Source organism: Musca autumnalis, unplaced genomic scaffold, assembly GCF_047663935.1.
Source record: "Musca autumnalis isolate F117 unplaced genomic scaffold, ASM4766393v1 scaffold_4, whole genome shotgun sequence".
Lineage (NCBI taxonomy): Eukaryota > Metazoa > Arthropoda > Insecta > Diptera > Muscidae > Musca > Musca autumnalis.
Window position 1 is genome coordinate 164994168 of NW_027411977.1, and position 19779 is coordinate 165013946.

The window sequence follows — 19779 nt, forward strand, 5'->3', positions numbered from 1 at the left end:
TGGGTATTTTCCATTCGTTTATTTTTGACGTATTCGTTCGTCTGATTTTGTTACGAAAACCAAAAATATTACGAAAATAAAAAGCTTTCATTTGCTTGTCACACGAATACAAACGTCAACCGCTATGAAAACCAAATTGTGTCTTCGTTCATGAAATCGACGAACGAATGGGCAAAAACTTTTTACAAAAACACGCTGTAAGCCTGACTATTTTGAAAAACAAAAATAGAAGTCGTCATCCCAAAAAAAAAAAAAAAACGCCAACCCTCCTAATTAATTTATTTCGATAAATTCTCTCATTTGTTAGAGATGGGACATATTTTATCGTCGTTCTGAGAGTAATTTAAATTGAACAATGTACACAAATCGTTGTTTGTTCTCAATATTTTGTATGGGAAATGAAGTAATTACATCGTAATTTTGGGTTAAACAACGAATAGAGAGCGAAACACCGTCAGTCTGAACAAGGCATAAATTTGTATTTTTACCCATATAACGGTACCTGCCGATTTTCGGTATTTTAAAGATTTCTACCACATTATCTCACCGAAATTGCTTAGATTTTGTATCTAATGTCCGTTGGGGTTATAGATACATTTCTATAAGAATTTTCGGTACAGGTCCACGTTTTTATATAGCCGCCATAGAACGGTTCCGCCGATATTGGTTATTTTGAAGGTTTTAGCCACGTTATCCAACCGAATAGTTGAAACTTGGCATTTAGTCTACGTTGGGAGTATAAAATATTCCGACGGAGAATTGTCTGCACAGGTTCACGTTTTAATATGGCCCCCATAGAAAGGTACCGCCCGAATTTCGCTAATTTTAGATAGAAAATAATAATAAATAATAATAAAAATAAATTAATTAAATCTCACAAATAATGGCCTAAAAAGGCAAAAACTTAAAAATAATAACAAAAACAATTATAAAATATTTTGTTGCAGCTAAAACTTTACAAATTTGGTAAGAACTATATGTACTAACAATAAAATAAAAAATCTAACGCGCCATCCTGGACACTCCCTACGAAATAGCTTTAACAAAGTACACAATTTAAAAGAAGGGAAGATGTCACGTGATTTACATATGTGTAAAAAATAACATATTATATAAAATATTTTTACTCACCTGTCTTCACGAAATGTTAAATACAATAAAGCTTTAAAATGACTTTGTAGGAAGCCTGCATACAACGATCTCAAATTTACTACTAAAATATATTATAAAAACCAGCCTATAAATTGTGAACAAAAAATTAACCGTTATTCCGCTTTGTCTGACGTAAAACAAATTATTTTAATTGTCGTTAGATTCTGTGGATACCTTAGATCAATACTGCACCAATAATTGTTAAATAGGCGTATGTGATTTTTTCAGTTTTGGCGCGCTATATCGGTATTTTTTCCACTGTTCGTCAAAAAACATCTATGTGACACCAACACGTGCCTTATTACTATATACAAATATTTTTTTTTGGATATACATATGTATATAACACAATTATGGGGTCAATTTAAATAGTCTTCCATAATAAAACAAGAAACCATTAAACATTTTACATTTTCTCATAATTCATAAAAACACATGTACGGTACATTACAGATATGTATATTATTTTCATTGTTCCAACAATACGAACTACGAATCTTTACTGCTTCGACTTTTTCAATGGTACCACAAAGTAACAGGCAAAATTCTCGTTGTTCGTCCACATTACCTTGCTATGAATAGATTTTCTGTTATTGGTGCCAGCAATAGTAATGATTTTGCACGAGGGGACTTTTGTGTTATAATAAATACATTCCATATTAAAGAAATCATATTAAAAATTGTAATTTGGCTACAAATACCTTTAAATGTGTAAATAAAAATAGCTTGGAAAAAAACTTAGTGATGAGCGATCACCTTTAGCAATACTGTTCACAACAAACAAAATAGATGGGTATTTTTTGTTGGTACACGTAATATTAATGTGGATTGTATAGCAAATATTACATTTTCTGAATAATCTTTTTCCAAAAAATGCTAATGACATCAAAATAGTAAAATTATTCTTTACTCATTCATGTAAATGATTTTATAACTCACGATTTTTCACGCTTTTTGGATATAATAAATGTCTAAGTGCCTAACATGGTAAACAACATTATATTTTCTAGTCATTTTCTCAATATTTATAAACGATTAAAATGTAATTAATTTATACAATATTGAATTTTATTTATTATACTTGCCTTCTTTGCCAAGAAAGCATATAACAATTCATATTTCCTCATAAATAAAAAAACACATGTGTGGTACATTACCGGTACGTTATTTTTTTAGTGAACCGACCAGTGGAACACTACGATATTTTAGTGTACCGACTGCGGTACGCTACGATTTTTTAGTGTACCGACTGCGGTTCACTATAATTTTCGTTGTGCTCCGGTACGTTACGCTAAAATATTTTTTGGTGGATGTACTCCGGTACGGTAGAAAATATTTTTTATTGATACCTGGAGCGGTACGTTATTTTAGTGTACTGTTTCTCTTCGAACACTGCTTAAATCCACTGGATTTGCTAAATCCAGCATAGTCTAATCAGGCATTACCAACGCCCAACGTAAATTACGTCTCCACATTGTCTGTGTGGGCAAATATGGAATGTTTTTATTTCGGGTCATACGCCATTTTGGAATTTTTGAAATATATGTGGTTTCTAGGGGTTTCGTGCATGCTCTTTCGTATGCTCGGCATTTTCCTATCTGCTCTATTTGCGGAGATATTCCCGTTTTGACGGGGAAGTTTTTTCCAGACATGAAATAAATATTTTTATAATTTACAAGTTTCTTCACTTTATTCCTTTACGTACAAGAATCTTAAAGTTTTACCGCTTTTTACTCGAAAAGCGTTCCTTTACTTCGGACACCATACCATTCATATGGGAGCAGTTTACAATTTCTACTACTTCTGCCGGTTTTACCATTTTCAAAAGCAAAGGAACAGCCCAATAATATTTCACATTTGTTTTATAATAGCAAGTTTACATTTACGAAACCCACTTGATTTCAACTGTCAATTCCATTGCTTAAACGTCGAATGAAATCCAATGGATTTCAGATGAGATTCCATTTGACGTGAACGCAAAGAAATTGACAGTCGAAATCGAGTGGATTTCGTTAATGTAAACCAAGTGTGGATATGGAACAATTCGACAAAAATTCTCTTTTTTTTAAAAAACTTTATAACTTTTATGTTCTTTGGAACACACATTTCTCTAAATTTTTTCAAATATGTACTATATACTATCATTAATAATTCAAGTCAAAAATATAAATATTTACTTCAGTCAAGTAACATTGCTTTTACATTAGCTAATAAAAAATGCATCTCCTTAAACGGCGGAAATAAAAACGTCCCTATAAGATGTGTCATTGTTGGTACAAAGCGTTTAAGCAATGATTGTTTTTTCAAATCTTTCATGAATTGAGAGTCATTGGTATCAATTGAGCAGACTTTCAAAAGTTTTTTATACCAAAGGACAAAAACGTACGAGCTTATTTTTTCGGAACAGTCTTTGAATATTTTATGAAAACCCACTAGAGGTTCTAGGCAATGAAAATATTAAGTCAGATATAGGATCCAACTAATTATGTTGTAGCAAAAAGCTCCTACAGCCTGTTTCACTATGTCAAACGAAAATGAAAACGAAAGGAAAACAACTAAACTCGTGCATGATTTTTAAATTTTATAGTTGTTCAGTGTTGTTTTTATTTTTTCCAAATTTATGTAAAGAAAGACTTTATTTGAGCTTGAGGCCAGATTTTATTTTTTATTGGTTTCCAATATTTCGCAATGAGTTACATTGCATCTTCAAGGAATCTACAAAATATTTATGTTTTTAATAGTATCATAGCATTTGTAAAAGTTGTGTTTGTCTTCGTTTTGTATTTTGTTCTTGGTGTTACTAAAATTTTGTTTTTGTCGTATAAATTTGATCTCTGGAACCTTTCAGATATGTGTGGTATGTAAATCATTGATTTGTATTTTTTTTCTACTTTATCTCCTCTTCGTCGTGTTTTTCTTTGCTCAATAAGGTTGTTGGTGATTCTTATTGGAAAGCCGTTCATTGTAAGTGTTTCTCTAATATTGTTTTTGTTTTGGTTGTGGAATCTTTCGTCGCTTATGCTCAATACTCGATGTATAAAATTTTTAGCACTGTTTATTATCATTTGCTTCGGGTGTTTGGAGAAGAAATTTATGATTCTACCCGAAGCTGTTGGCTTTCGATACCAATCCACTTTCAATCTATCGCTGTTTCTATAAATTAATGTATCCAGATATGGTATGCGTCCATTGGATTCTTCTTCCATTGTAAATTTGATGTTGTCACTGAAGCTGTTTAACATTGTCAAAGTATCATGTATTGCACTTGTTTCGAGAATCACAAAAAGATCGGTAACATTCGTCACTATCGTCGGTTTCGTCTTAAGCTTTTCCAAACAGGTGTCAAGTAGTTTCTCCATTACAAATTCGGCTACTATCGGAGAAGACGGTGAACCCGTGGGTAGTCCTTTCTTTTGTTTACACACTTTGTCGTCATATTTAAAATAGCGGTTCTCCTTGATACAGAATGTAAGAATACTGAAAATAATCCCTTTGTCATATTATTTATTTAATCCATATAATAATAAAAAAGCCTCCAAGGCCAATAATTAGTATTAACAGTATTCTATATTAAATTCCAAGTAGAAATTACTTATAAACTCAATTTATAAAAATTTGTTGATTATATTTGTAATTGGCTCCCCAGCCATAACAAAGAAAAGAAAAATACAGTAAACAATGGCCAAAAGCAACAAGCATAGTCTCGGTACAATAAGCCAGGTAGACGTCAAGTTGCAGTAGTGCAACCAAACACGACAGAAGTAATTTGATAGTCCCGTTCCACACTAGAGATGGGCGCGTGCCTAAAAAATTAGGCACGAACATGCACGAACACGGACCAAAATTTTTATGCACATTCACGCACAAACACGGCGTTTTTCGAGAAGGCACGAACACGCACACTCACGCACGAATTACAAAACCAGTAAGGAAAGGATCAAAGTCGGGCGGGCCGTCTATATAATACCCTACACCACTGTGAATATGTAAAATATTGTTACGAATGTAACTGATAGGTTTAAGTTAATTTAGTTTAATTTCCGTTAATTTAAAAATTTGAATTGTAACGTAAAGTTTTATTACGCAGTTACTTTATTTAAGCAACAACAACAACTACCATGTAGAAATCTCTTCATCATTCTAGTTCTTTACCTTTCATTAATGTGCTTTTGTTTTGTTTTGCCACAATCATGTAATTATTGTTTAGTTTGTTACTTCTTTATTTCTTGCATTTGTTTGTTGTTGTAGTTACGTCATTAATGTGCTTGTCGTCCAATTGTATTCCCCCCATGTATGTATGTGAGTATGGTTGTTCGCTTAGTGCGAATGTGCGTCTGTGTGTTCGCTGCCCAGATTCGAGGTGTTGCCATATGTGTTCTAGAGGACTCTAGAACAGGGAGATTTTTGGGGTATAAATAGCGGTAGGAAAGGCAAAATTGAGTTAGTTGTGTTTTAAGCGTTGAACTGAACAGATCGGTTAAAGTATAGCTGCGTGTTAACTAGAGACTTGCTGTGTGCTTAGTAATTAAAGTCGGTTCTGAATAAGTGTAATAAAGTAAATAAAGCATTGTAGAAACGTAATCTGAAACGAACCCTGTTTTATTTGGTACAAATCGTATCGGGGAATAAAACAACGTCTACACGGACATTAGTTAAATCTAATTCCGTAACAATATGTAACTTTTTGCACTTTTTTGCAAATATCAAATATACCACCACATAGCCGTGTAGGGCATGGAAAACTATTATGAAATAAGGTGTAATTTTTTCTCTATCGCGAAAAATTTGAAGCATTGTGGCGTTTTTTTATTGGGATAGCGTTTGCAATTTTGTTTTTTTTTTTTTCAAAATAGTCTGGCTTAATCCCATTGTTGTTGTTTTAATATTTTAAAACAACTATTTTATTAGTGGAAAAGATTTGGCATTGTTCGCCAAGGGGTAAGGCAGGGAATACTATAGTTTCGATCCACGCCACTGGATCTCATCAGTTCCCTTGTTTGTGGATATTCTCCACCGAAGTTATTTTTCAATAACTTCTTCAACAAGAAACTTTTTATACCCAAACATCAATCGTCAGCTCGAAGTATAAAAAAAAGTTTCCGCACCAAATGCATTGAAGTTCAGTAACTCGTGAATTTTATGTCTAATTTTATTGTACCTATCGGACAAGAGAATATGGTGCCATTTGCAACAAATTCGCTAAAGTTACAGACCGTTTGTAAAGACTTTGCCTGTGAGAAAAGGGTTTTAGTAATCACAGTCGGTGCGGAAACTCTTTTCACCGAATCGATCTTAGAAACGCGTTTTCTTTATTAGGACAAAATTTCCCACATGGTACTCATCTTTTTTCACTCATACTCTGGCCTCTCCATAACAAAACGGCAATAAGTACCAAACTGCAAAAACGAAGCAAATAATTTTAGGAATATTTAATTAATTCTCTTTCGAGTTAAGCTGTAAGGCCTTTAGAGATACATTGAAAAATTAGGAGTCTACCGAAGTCCCACGCATCTAACCATTACACTACGTTTCACGGGTGGTAAAGCCGATCTTCAGGTGTATTAGGATGTTGTTGTTGTGGCAGACGAAGGCAAAGCTTGGAAACTAGTATATATATCGCACTTCATTAGATAAATGTATATGCGAAATTATGTCAGTTAATTGAAACTCCAAACTTTTCCTATAGTCTTTCCTGGTAATCCTATTTTTCAATGTTCACAAATACTACGGTAAGTTTTATTCCTACATCATTAGTAATTGCTCTTCTATATCAGAAGATTTTATTTTTTGATTTGATCATCAATTATTGTCTACTAAAGTTTTGACAAGTTAATGGTGGCTTAGAACGCTAAGACGCCGGCAACCTTGACACTCAGTTGTCGGAGACCCAGGTTAGAATCCCAGCCTGGCTCATGCTGAAATTATTTTTTATTTTTGCCTTATTAAGGCGAAGGCCATTTAAAGTGATATTTAATTAATTCTCTTTCGAGTTAAGCTGTAAGGCCTTTAGAGATACATTGAAAAATTAGGAGTCTACCGAAGTCCCACGCATGCAACCATTACACTACGTTTCACGGGTGGTAAAGCCGATCTTCAGGTGTATTAGGATGTTGTTATTGTGGCAGACGAAGGCAAAGCTTGGTAACTAGTATATATATCGCATTTCTTTAGATAAATGTATATGCGAAATTATGTCAGTTAATTGAAAATAAATTGAAAATAATAAATAAATGGCCTTCGCCTTAATAAGGCAAAAATAAAAAAATAGGAATATTTTGGTCGGTTTCTTGTTCGATGTTCGTGTTTTATATGGTCTCTTGCACGACTTCTAAAGGGAGACCAAAAATTTAGCACGATCGTGTCACATAGTGCAGATCGTGTTTAGTCGTGTCGTGCAAAACCGTGTCGAACAAAAAAACACGATCACGCACGGCCAAAAATGCATTCCGGCACGACACGCACAAACACGGCGTTTTTCGAGAAGGCACGAACACGCACTACTCACGGCACGACACGCGCCCACCTCTATTGCACACTAGAGTGATTTCATTGAAAAAATTGCATGAAATTATGCGTCTCTAGATCGACCTACATAGTAGAGTAAAATCACAAAATTGCTGTTGTGGGAAATTCGATTTAAGAACACCTAATTTCATGAAATTTTTTAATGAAATTCACGCTAGTGTGGACCGGGACTTACTGTTACGGCTGTAACGTTTTCGAATAAGTTTCCACTATGGCAAATGGCCAACTTATTGTTTTTTAGCAGAAGAATTATAATAAAACACAAACTTTGCCTTCGATTGAAATGAAACCAAACCCTTTGGCCTTTCGTTCTTTTACAAAGTCTGTTTATTTATGCGATTGTACGTTAGTTTGTACATCTGTTTGTAATTGTTGTCGTTTTTTTTATCTAGAATAAAATAAAATTAAAATTAAAGTTGCAAAATAAATTAAATAAAATTACAAAGTAAATTAAATGAAATGATTGCGTAATCAAATAAGGTACAAAGGTTGATCTTACTTAATTCTTTCTCTCTTGGCGGTTTCTCCTGGAATGACTTAAAGGAGCCATTGTGAGAAATACCAAACGATAATATATCGTATATCTATAACAAAGATATTACTGAACACATCTTTTAAAAACGATAACAAACATATAATAGCACGTTCACACTATTAAAATAAAATCGATCTTAATAAAATAGATCATACAAACAAATTGTATGTTATACAAAAAAACATAAATTTTATAAAAATCATAAAAACGAACGTTAATAAATTTAAATTTCAAATTAACGGAAAAAGTCTTCTAAGTTCATAACATCCCGCCGCCCGTGAATCGATCGGGAGATTCACCACCAACATCCAGGACTGCTAATTTTGACGCTGGACGACGTAACTTGCCTGCCGATGTTTTCACCACTGCCGAACGAACTTGACTATCAGCCGCTGTACATACTTCCACCACCACTCCTCGCTTCCATTCACCACGCGCCACATTACTATCACATACAACAACAACATCTCCAACTTTAATTGGTGGTACAGGATGAAACCACTTTGTCCGCCTTACTAGATCTGGAAGATATTCCTGTATCCACCGTTTCCAAAACGTTTGCTTCATTTGTTGTAATATGTGCCACTGCTTCCGTAGACATATGTTTTCATTTACTGTTGGTGTTTGAAAAAAATTAGGACCACCCACCAAAAAATGGTTTGGGGTAAGAGGCTCACTGTCTTCGCTCTCAATTGGTAAATGCGTTAACGGACGAGAATTTACTAAATTTTCTGCTTCGATGAGTAGACTATTTAACGTCTCCACTTGAGGAGATTTTTCTTTCATCGTGAAAGCCAAAACATTTTTTACAGCAAGCACCATCCTCTCCCATGCTCCGCCAGCTGAGGGGTCCGCTGGATTATTAAATACCCACTCTATGCCACGACGTGTACATTCGTCGCCAATTTTACAAGAATCAAAAACGAAGTTTTCCTTGCTTGCTCCAATAAAGTTGGTACCTCTGTCGCTCCTAACACGCACAGGAACTCCTCTTCTATTTATGAAATTTCTTAGGCAAAGAATGACAGCATCTGTTGATAAATCTTTCGCAAGCTCGAGATGAATTGCTCTCGTAGTTAGGCAAGTGAATAGTGCAACCCATCTCTTTTCACTACGTCTGCCCAATGAAACTGTATATGGGCCAATAAAATCAACTCCGGTATACGAGTATGCTCTCACAAATGGTATGACACGATCTTCGGGAAGTTGACCCATTAAAGGGGGACTTGGAACTGCACTACGATTTTTACAAATTTGACAATTTTTCTTTGAACTTCTTACCAGTTGTCTTAACGAAGGTATCCAAAATTTGGTCCGAATAGCTGCACAAATGGATTCCTGATTTTGGTGAAGAAAATCTTCGTGGTACTGTTTGACAATCAATTTTGTGATCAAATTATTTTTTGGCATGATTATTGGCTTTCTAGTGGAAGGTCCAACGCAGGTTGCATTATTAATGCGTCCGGAAATTCTTATTAAACCATCATCGCCTAAACACGGATTTAATTTAAATATTGGGCTCTTTTTGGAAACACGACGACCCACTTTTAAAGCTAGGATTTCATTTTTCATCTTTGCTTCAATACCTTGAAGTCGTCTGAGCGCCACAGAATACGTATCCTTAAATGCATAATCGTCATTCCTCCATAAAAGACCGGTTTTATATTGGTCACCAATTTTCACAGTTGTATTTTTAAGGATAGCTTCTGCTCTTTTGTTTTCCTCAGACTCGACGGGCAAAACAGGTTTCATACCAAATCCTTCAATTGAAAAATATTCAGCTACTTGCTTCTGAATATCATTATAGTCGCTGACGTCAATCACACAAACCATGTTATCAGCTGATTCCTCATTGGAGCCAAATACAATGTTGCCCAAAAGTGTTTGGTGCACAGAAAAATTTTCATCAAGATCCATTACGTTTTGTGGTCGAACCAATCGTATGTGGGGTAATCCAATTAACTGCTTAGGGGTCACATCAAAATAATCATCAACAATAATATTTTCTAAAATAGAAAAACGTTTTTTAAAATCAGCAATATTTAGAGATTGTTTTGGTAATTTTAAATGGTTAGTAGTTCTAACATTTCTCATCTGCAAATACTCTCCATTCTTACTTGCGATTTCCACATCAATTCGCATAGACATTTCACTTGATTTTTTGCCACCAATCCAGCCTAGTGACAAATTACCATAAGGTCCACACAATCCAATCTGCTTGGCAACCTTTTCTTCCTGCAAAGAAATTTTTGATCCATCGTCAATAAATGCAATTATGTTTATGTAGCCTTTAGGTCCTCTCAATCTCACAGGTAAGTATTTAAATAGTGTTTTTTTGTTTGTATATTCATCCACTATTGTTGTTACAGATGATGTGGCATTTTCACTGTCACCTACTGATGCTCGCTTTTCACCATTACCCATATTATTATTTCCAATTATATTGTTGTTGTTTTTGCCAGCTTCATGCAGTAAACGGTTGTGGTATTTTTGGCAACCACACACTGAACACTGCTGGCGATTTTTACATTTTTGGGAAATGTGATCAGCTTCCAAACATGTAAAACACAATCGTTTTTCTTTTACCACTTTCCACCTGTCAGCTGTTGAAAAATTCTTAAATTTGCTGCAATAATATATTAAATGTTTTCCTCCACAAACTACGCACAAATTCTTCCTGCTGTCATCCGTTGTTATGGCAAAAGACTGCTTCACTTTTCCATTTTTATTCTGCATAAAATCGGCTTTAGTAGAATCAGCTTCCGTGGCAAAAGAAACGTATGTGGCAACCTCTTGCAGCCATGTACTAAACTGGCGTATTGTTGGATATTGCCCCAAATTATTCAATGAAAATCTTGCCCATTCTTCGCGTTTAGATAGAGGCAGCTTGTTGACCAATTCTTCAAGCAACGTTAAATTACACAAATGGGGAGATGCCCCTGCATTTTCCAAAAAAACGGTAAGATTCGACACCATCGTACTATAATTTATTATTTCCGACATTTTCTTACCAGAAATTGTGGGAAATGATCGTACCTTGGCTATTTGGGATCGAATCATTATCTGCAGGCGTCCAAAATGAAATTCCAACGTTGACATCACCTGATCAACACATTCAGGGTGAATTAAATAAGCCTCCACTTTGGCCTTGGCTTCTCCTTTTAGGGCTTTTTGCAACCGCGTTACATTTTCCAGCTTTGAATAATTATACATACGAGTTGTTTCTTTATATGAAACGGCAAACATGGGCCACTGTTCAGGTTGTCCATTAAATTCCGGTAGGTCGTGTAATTTGCGGATCGAATTTTGCATACTTGTCTGCATAGATTGTTGGGGCACTTGCAATAAACAATTGTTGACATTACCGGCATTTTGAGTTGCAGCGAAAGTCGACGTTTGTGGCTGTGAGTATGTTGACGGCATCGTTGTATTCTGTTGCTGTGATTGTTGTAACAGCGGCACATAATTATTTGTTTTTTCATTGAAAATGTTTTGTTGTGATTGCAGCACCACATTCGGCTGTGTTGATGTTTTTATTATTGTTGACGGCGTTACTGTCAATCTCTGTGATGGTTGATCGTTTGACGTCGAATTAGTTACACCACTAAACAAATGCGTGGCGTATGACGGGTAAGATACCATTGGCGCTTGTGATAAAAGCGACGGCGGCAAATTATATGAAGCACTCTGTGGTGTGGAAAACGGCACGTAGTACAATTGTTGTTGTGTTGGTGCATACGATGGTGGACAGTATGTTTGTAGTTGTACAAGCGGCTGTGGAAAAAGAGGGGTTATGTATTGAGGAGAGTTTATTTTTTGACTAAACATATGCTGATGGTCGATACTTAACTTTTGTGCCGTCGGCGTATACGGCACATCCATAGTTCTGCTGGGCATCGACGCAACACTGTAATACATTGTAGTAGACGGCGCAGCTACTACATTGTGATGAAAAGTTGGCGGTTGTGATACAGCAACACTTGTCGTTGTATTGGCTGCATTTATGTACATCTGCAATGATGATTTTAGAATTTCTTCTTTCAGGCTTTCTAGGTTTTCGCCTGCTGTATTTTGTTGTTGCTCCACTATTGTTTTTTCGAGTTCACTCTCAGACGATGATGCTGACGCAGTGACTTCCGCAGGCAGCGACATTTTTGTGTTCTCATTACCTTGAGACATCTTCTCTTGCAGTCGTTGGCTACGACGTATCATTCACTTATTCCAGGAGAATTAATTAATACAAATATGAATTAAATAATAAAAATAATATTAATTAAATAATAAAAATAATGTTACGGCTGTAAAGTTTTCGAATAAGTTTCCACTATGGCAAATGGCCAACTTATTGTTTTTTAGCAGAAGAATTATAATAAAACACAAACTTTGCCCTCGATTGAAATGAAACCAAACCCTTTGGCCTTTCGTTCTTTTACAAAGTCTGTTTATTTATGCGATTGTACGTTAGTTTGTACATCTGTTTGTAATTGTTGTCGTTTTATTATCTAGAATAAAATAAAATTAAAGTTGCAAAATAAATTAAATGAAATTACAAAGTAAATTAAATGAAATGATTGCGTAATCAAATAAGGTACAAAGGTTGATCTTACTTAATTCTTTCTCTCTTGGCGGTTTCTCCTGGAATGACTTAAAGGAGCCATTGTGAGAAATACCAAACGATAATATATCGTATATCTATAACAAAGATATTACTGAACACATCTTTTAAAAACGATAACATACATATAATAGCACGTTCACACTATTAAAATAAAATCGATCTTAATAAAATAGATCATACAAACAAATTGTATGTTATACAAAAAAACATAAATTTTATAAAAATCATAAAAACGAACGTTAATAAATTTAAATTTCAAATTAACGGAAAAAGTCTTCTAAGTTCATAACAGATACCATAGAATTTTCCCAAAATTTACCAAAAATTTTAAAATATTAAAATGCCTACATAGATAATGTCATGCAAGACAAAAAAAAAATAATAATATAGTAAAAGCAAAAAGATCGAAAAAAACCATTTATATAAAGTTAGTCTATATTAACATAGAAATCCAAAATGATTCAACAATTTTAACCGAAAAGCATTATTGGACTGTGAGAAAGTCTCAGTTCAACAGGTAAATAATTCCACAATCTTGCAACACGTATTAAGAATGATTTCTCAAAAGTAGAGTTGTATATTCTAGGTATAAAGATTTGTGTGTTTCTGGAATAAAAGCTAAAGCTAAACATGTTAGCTAAAGAAGCTGGCGTTCCAGTCTTAATTATTTTGTGAAACACATATAATAGTTTACAGGAGACAAACCGCTCGAAATCCATTCCCAGAAGATTCTCAACATAAGAAGATATATGTTCCCGACGACCCACACCATACACAAATCTAGCGACAGAGTTGACAATACGTCTTAACCTCAGCAAATTTCGGTCGATCGTACCAGTAACCACTTCCAAGCCATAATTAACATGCGGCATGAGTAGAGCTGCAGCCAGTCTTTTTTTAACCCACGAAGGAAGGTATATATTAGTAGAATACAATCTGCGAATAGTACAAACAACTTTACGCTGAATAGAGTCAATATGAGATTCAAACGAAAGTCGATCATCTAAAATAATTCCCAGGATCTTCTGACAACTTACAAATCTGATCGGGGTTTGAGATAGAAAAATATTGAGGTCATTAGAGTGCGGAACGCCACCGGTAAGGGGAAGCAGCGTGGAAGATTCTCCATTATAGAAAACAAATTGCGATCTGTCGCAGAAGTAAGACATTATGAGTTTGCAAGCAGTTCTTGAAAAGTTGAACTTATCCTTGAGCTTCCGAATCAATACATGGTAAGAAATCGAATCAAATACTTTGGTTAGATCTAATGATACAACAGTGTTAGAGCTATTTCGAATCATATCAGTCATATAGAGCAATAATTCCGTAGTGCTGTGATTTCTGCGGTAAGCAAATTGACCATTATACAAAACTGGTTCATATGCGATAATATTTGTTTTTTCATAATGTGCTCACACACTTTAGACATCACAGGGAGAATAGAAATGGGTCTGAGGTAATCGGAGTTGTTACCTTTAGGTATAGGAAAAACACGAGCTTTTTTCCACTGTAAAGGAAAGGCAGAAGACGTGAGGATGGAACTAATTAAGTCTAAAACATAGTCTAAAATATACCAATGGATTTGGATTTGATTTTACTAAGCGCCATTTCGATATCATCATAATAAACACAGCTAAAGGAAAATCCCGTGTCGGACTCAGCAAATTCCGGAAAATCGACATCACGAGCTAGCGAATTAGTACAGACAAACGCAGCATTTACAGCATTAACGTCAATGTCAAAACTTATATCATCTCCGCCTAGACATCCTGATCCTCTGAGGAAACGCCAAAGAGCTGTTGAACCCATAGCATTAAATTTTTTGGAATAAAACTTTCTGCGCTCACGTCGAATTACTGACTTCGCCTTATTGCGAAATTTGCAAAACACTTTCCAAGACTCACTGCTCTTGTTAAATTGATAAGCTCTGAAATCTAAGTCACGCATAGAACAAGCATAGGTAATAGAGTTAGATTTGATCCAGTTGTCATAAGAATGTATCCTTCTTTGAACTAAAAGAACAAACTCAAATAAATCCATAATTAGAGAAGATAAGATATAACATTTGGCATCAATATTACCAACATTAATCACATCAAAGTCGAAGTTAGACAAAAGCGAGTAAAAGCCATCCCAATCAATATTCGAATAATCCCGATATTCAACGAAATCACTGACATTTAGTGATGCAAATATGAGTGAATGGTCAGAGATTCCAGGACAAATCCCTTGACCAGATAAAGACACCATAGAATAGTTACTTATTAAAATAAAATCTATCAGGGAAGTTGAACCATACGACACGTCCAAGTGAGTAGGTTTAGAATTGTGCAATATAGACAGATTCATCCGGAAACCAGATGAGCGAACAAATGCAGACTTATGTGAATCAAACAGATTACAGTTAAAATCACCAACTGCCACTAAGTTAGGGTACCTCATAAACAGATCTAAATGTTTATCCTCAAAAAAAAGCGAAATCACCAGGAGGAGGCAGATAGACAACACCAAACAAGACTTTAGCGTTACCAGCCGAAAATTCTATAAAGAGCGACTCACACTTGCCTAAGAACGACGATTTGAACACAATTTTGTATTTGATAGAACTCAGAACATAAATGGCAACACCTCCACCTCGAGTGCCAATACGGTCATTCCTCACATGCTTATAATCAGGAATATCAACCACACGATTCGAGATATCAGACTTCAGCCACGTCTCAGAAAGTGCAAGAATATTTAAAGAAGAACCACATAAAATAGACTTTAGCTCACCATGCTTTGTTGAACTTAGCGAAGGCCTTATACTTCGGCAATTTAAGTGTGCAATATTTAGTTTGTCTGTACATGAGCTAAGAATCGAGTTTATGTATATATTGTTGCTAATCACTGGCCCAAAATTTGCGTCAAAAGACATCAAAAGTGGAAAAGAAGTTATGATGGGGAACCAAGCATATAAACAAAGAAAAAATTAAATTTATTAACTTTTTATACCTCAACCTCAGCCATGCCTTAAGAATGTCAGAATTCAAGATTTTGAACTTTGTCACCATTTTTAAGCGTTGAAGTTTCTTGCATACAAAGTTCAAACGCGCAGCAGCAGGAGAAAAATGGTCGTTAAGATAAACACCACTAGTTAAACCAATACCTTGGCTACATAATAAGTCAGAGACCTTAAGGTTACGAGTTTTGAAGTACTCTTTCATCAGCAGGTCCGCTTAGAAACCTTGTCAAACTTAACCAATATTTGTTTTTTTCCGATTTATGTAACATACATAATTAATGTCCATACTGGTAATTGGTACGTTATAAAATGTGCCCAAGGCAATAACAGGCGCTTCCAGATCATCTAAACCCTCTGGCAAACCTCCTATTAAGATATCAGAGCGGTTTATTCTTCTGTGTATAATGTTGTCTTCCTTGTCAAGGGCCACAAATTTATTCACAGTTGAAGTTTCAACACGGAGGACATTATCGTCACATCTTTTAATATCAGCTCTAATCTCAGCTACACAAGAACTAACTTCTCGCTTTATTTCATCCAAGACAGTTGTTAGACGATTCTGCTCAGCCTGGTAGCTCAGCATGAAACCATCAAGTTTTTTTGTTAGACTATTTATCTTCTGAATGACGTCATTATTATTTGTCTTGTTGTTGTTGAGATTTGGCAAACAATATTAGTATATTCTTTAATTTCGTCGCTTCTTTCATCTATGATTCGTATTCCTAGATCTACGGGAACGCTTGGAAATAGGGATACAACATCAAAAGAAACCATTCTCTCCGTCTTTTGATGCTAATATTTTGTATTCTGTTCTTAAATGTAATAGAATCTTTGACATTGTACTTCGAGTTGTTGGTTAGATTTTTAAGAATATCTACAATATATTTGCAGAGTTGTATCGATGTGGAATTTACTGAGGAACAAATTGGTCTCAATGGGTAATCCTCCTTATGGATTTTGGGAAGTCCGTATAATCTTGGAGCTGTGGCCACGTCAGTTTTGAGCTTCTTCCTTTCCATAGGTGAAATGATGTCATCTTTGAAAAGTTCTTCAACAAGTTCGTTATTTTCCTTTATCTAGTTCGTAGTTTGGATCTTTAATCATCCTTTGATAAGTCATCATGTCAGATAAAATGTTAGTCATCCTTTGGCGGTAGTCATTTTTGTTCATCGCAACCGTTACATTCCCCTTATCTGCATTTAAAATTAACATATCTTTATTTTCCTTTAAAAATTTTCGAGTGCGTTCCACCGTGTTGTTTATGAATTTGTCGTTAACTTTCTTCTCATAACTTCCTGTTGTTCTCTGTCTTTCCATGCTTGTATAATGTCATCTCCATCGGCTTTGAGTTTAAATAAAGGAAATTGTGACTTTTTTGTTGGTAGTCCGAATTTTTCGCCAAGAGAGAGGAGCCACTTGACATCTTCGGGAATTAGACTTTCTGTCTTGTTGACGAACCATTTCTCATTATATCTAATGTTTAGTTCTATCATTCAAAGTGTTCTTGTTTTATAATTAGGTTAAGTATTTTGTTCTGAAAGATGTCAACGTATTTTAAAGCAGACACAAAGTCAATATTGCTATGAAAACCAAAGTTTAGGTGTTTTTGGTTCGCAATCATTTTCTTTCGACATAGTGAAACAGGCCCTTAATCTCATTCTGTACTTGGTATATGCTCTCAAGCATATATGTTGGATAAGGCTATAATAAAGTCCACATATTCTCTTGTTCGATAGGTACAATAAATAGAAACATAAAATTAGCAAGTTTATAAAGAAAAACTAAAAATTGCAACTCCGGCGGAGTTATTTTTTTGTTCTTTTTTTCCCCCATCGGACGCCTGTGGTGGATAGAACGCTCATCAGATATGGCGGGTACCGCAAAAATAAAATATGTGGGGCGAACAAAAAAAAAGTAAAACAAAGGCAGCGTCTGATCAAAAGTTTGTGCGGCAGCCAACAGCGTCTGAATTCGCGGAGGAGGGGCTGAATTAAAGAAGGAAAACTACAAACCCTTTAGGAGGCAACGGGAAACCACTAAAGTAACATCTAAAAGGAAAATCCCGTGTCGGACTCAGCAAATTCCGGAAAATCGACATCACGAGCTAGCGAATTAGTACAGACAAACGCAGCATTTACAGCATTAACGTCAATGTCAAAACTTATATCATCTCCGCCTAGACATCCTGATCCTCTGAGGAAACGCCAAAGAGCTGTTGAGCCCATAGCATTAAATTTTTTGGAATAAAACTTTCTGCGCTCACGTCGAATTACTGACTTCGCCTTATTGCGAAATTTGCAAAACACTTTCCAAGACTCACTGCTCTTGTTAAATTGATAAGCTCTGAAATCTAAGTCACGCATAGAACAAGCATAGGCAATAGAGTTAGATTTGATCCAGTTGTCATAAGAATGTATCCTTCTTTGAACTAAAAGAACAAACTCAAATAAATCCATAATTAGAGAAGATAAGATATAACATTTGGTATCAATATTACCAACATTAATCACATCAAAGTCGAAGTTAGACAAAAGCGAGTAAAAGCCATCCCAATCAATATTCGAATAATCCCGATATTCAACGAAATCAAGAAAAGTGGCAACACTGACATTTAGTGATGCAAATATGAGTGAATGGTCAGAGATTCCAGGACAAATCCCTTGACCAGATAAAGACACCATAGAATTGTTACTTATTAAAATAAAATCTATCAGGGAAGTTGAACCATACGACACGTCCAAGTGAGTAGGTTTAGAATTGTGCAATATAGACAGATTCATCCGGAAACCAGATGAGCGAACAAATGCAGACTTATGTGAATCAAACAGATTACAGTTAAAATCACCAACTGGCACTAAGTTAGGGTACCCCATAAACAGATCTAAATGTTTATCCTCAAAAAAAGCGAAATCACCAGGAGGAGGCAGATAGACAACACCAAACAAGACTTTAGCGTTACCAGCCGAAAATTCTATAAAGAGCGACTCACACTTGCCTAAGAACGACGATTTGAATACAATTTTGTATTTGATAGAACTCAGAACATAAATGGCAACACCTCCACCTCGAGTGCCAATACGGTCATTCCTCACATGCTTATAATCAGGAATATCAACCACACGATTCGAGATATCAGACTTCAGCCACGTCTCAGAAAGTGCAAGAATATTTAAAGAAGAACCACATAAAATAGACTTTAGCTCACCATGCTTTGTTGAACTTAGCGAAGGCCTTATACTTCGGCAATTTAAGTGTGCAATATTTAGTTTGTCTGTACATGAGCTAAGAATCGAGTTTATGTATATATTGTTGCTAATCACTGGCCCAAAATTTGCGTCAAAAGACATCAAAAGTGGAAAAGAAGTTATGATGGGGAACCAAGCATATAAACAAAGAAAAAATTAAATTTATTAACTTTTTATACCTCAACCTCAGCCATGCCTTAAGAATGTCAGAATTCAAGATTTTGAACTTTGTCACCATTTTTAAGCGTTGAAGTTTCTTGCATACAAAGTTCAAACGCGCAGCAGCAGGAGAAAAATGGTCGTTAAGATAAACACCACTAGTTAAACCAATACCTTGGCTACATAATAAGTCAGAGAGCTTAAGGTTACGAGTTTTGAAGTACTCTTTCATCAGCAGGTCCGCTTAGAAACCTTGTCAAACTTAACCAATATTTGTTTTTTCCGATTTATGTAACATACATAATTAATGTCCATACTGGTAATTGGTACGTTATAAAATGTGCCCAAGGCAATAACAGGCTCTTCCAGATCATCTAAACCCTCTAGCAAACCTCCTATTAAGATATCAGAGAAGTTTATTCTTCTGTGTATAATGTTGTCTTCCTTGTCAAGGGCCACAAATTTATTCACAGTTGAAGATTCAACACGGAGGACATTATCGTCACATCTTTTAATATCAGCTCTAATCTCAGCTACACAA

The 19779-nt window shown here is 35.1% G+C and overlaps 2 protein-coding genes across 7 annotated transcripts in view; both read right to left on the reverse strand.

Annotated features, from left to right (window-relative positions):
• The window catches only part of kug (FAT atypical cadherin kugelei), a 651494-nt gene that overhangs the window by 605827 nt on the left and 25888 nt on the right, over window positions 1-19779 (reverse strand). The window contains exon 1 of one of the 3 annotated variants that reach the window (XM_073986280.1): window positions 1132-1208. The exons of the other annotated variants lie outside the window; for them this stretch is intronic. The gene's annotated coding sequence lies outside the window, so the exon portion shown is untranslated. Of the gene's footprint in view, window positions 1-1131; window positions 1209-19779 lie in introns of those variants that run through there. 3 annotated transcript variants of the gene reach the window in all.
• Window positions 5384-12876, reverse strand: LOC141403605 (uncharacterized). Of its 4 annotated transcripts, none has more exons than XM_073986286.1 (3): window positions 12820-12876; window positions 10330-12714; window positions 5384-10218 (listed from the first exon to the last, which is right to left on the reverse strand). In XM_073986286.1, the coding sequence occupies exons 2-3, from the start codon at window positions 12422-12424 to the stop codon at window positions 8471-8473; spliced, it is 3843 nt and encodes a 1280-aa protein (XP_073842387.1). In that variant the 5' UTR covers window positions 12425-12714; window positions 12820-12876; the 3' UTR covers window positions 5384-8470. The 4 variants fall into 4 exon arrangements, with proteins under 4 accessions (XP_073842387.1, XP_073842385.1, XP_073842388.1 ...); XM_073986287.1 differs by having other exon boundaries at window positions 9856-9972; window positions 10043-12714; XM_073986288.1 differs by having other exon boundaries at window positions 10054-10218; window positions 10298-12714.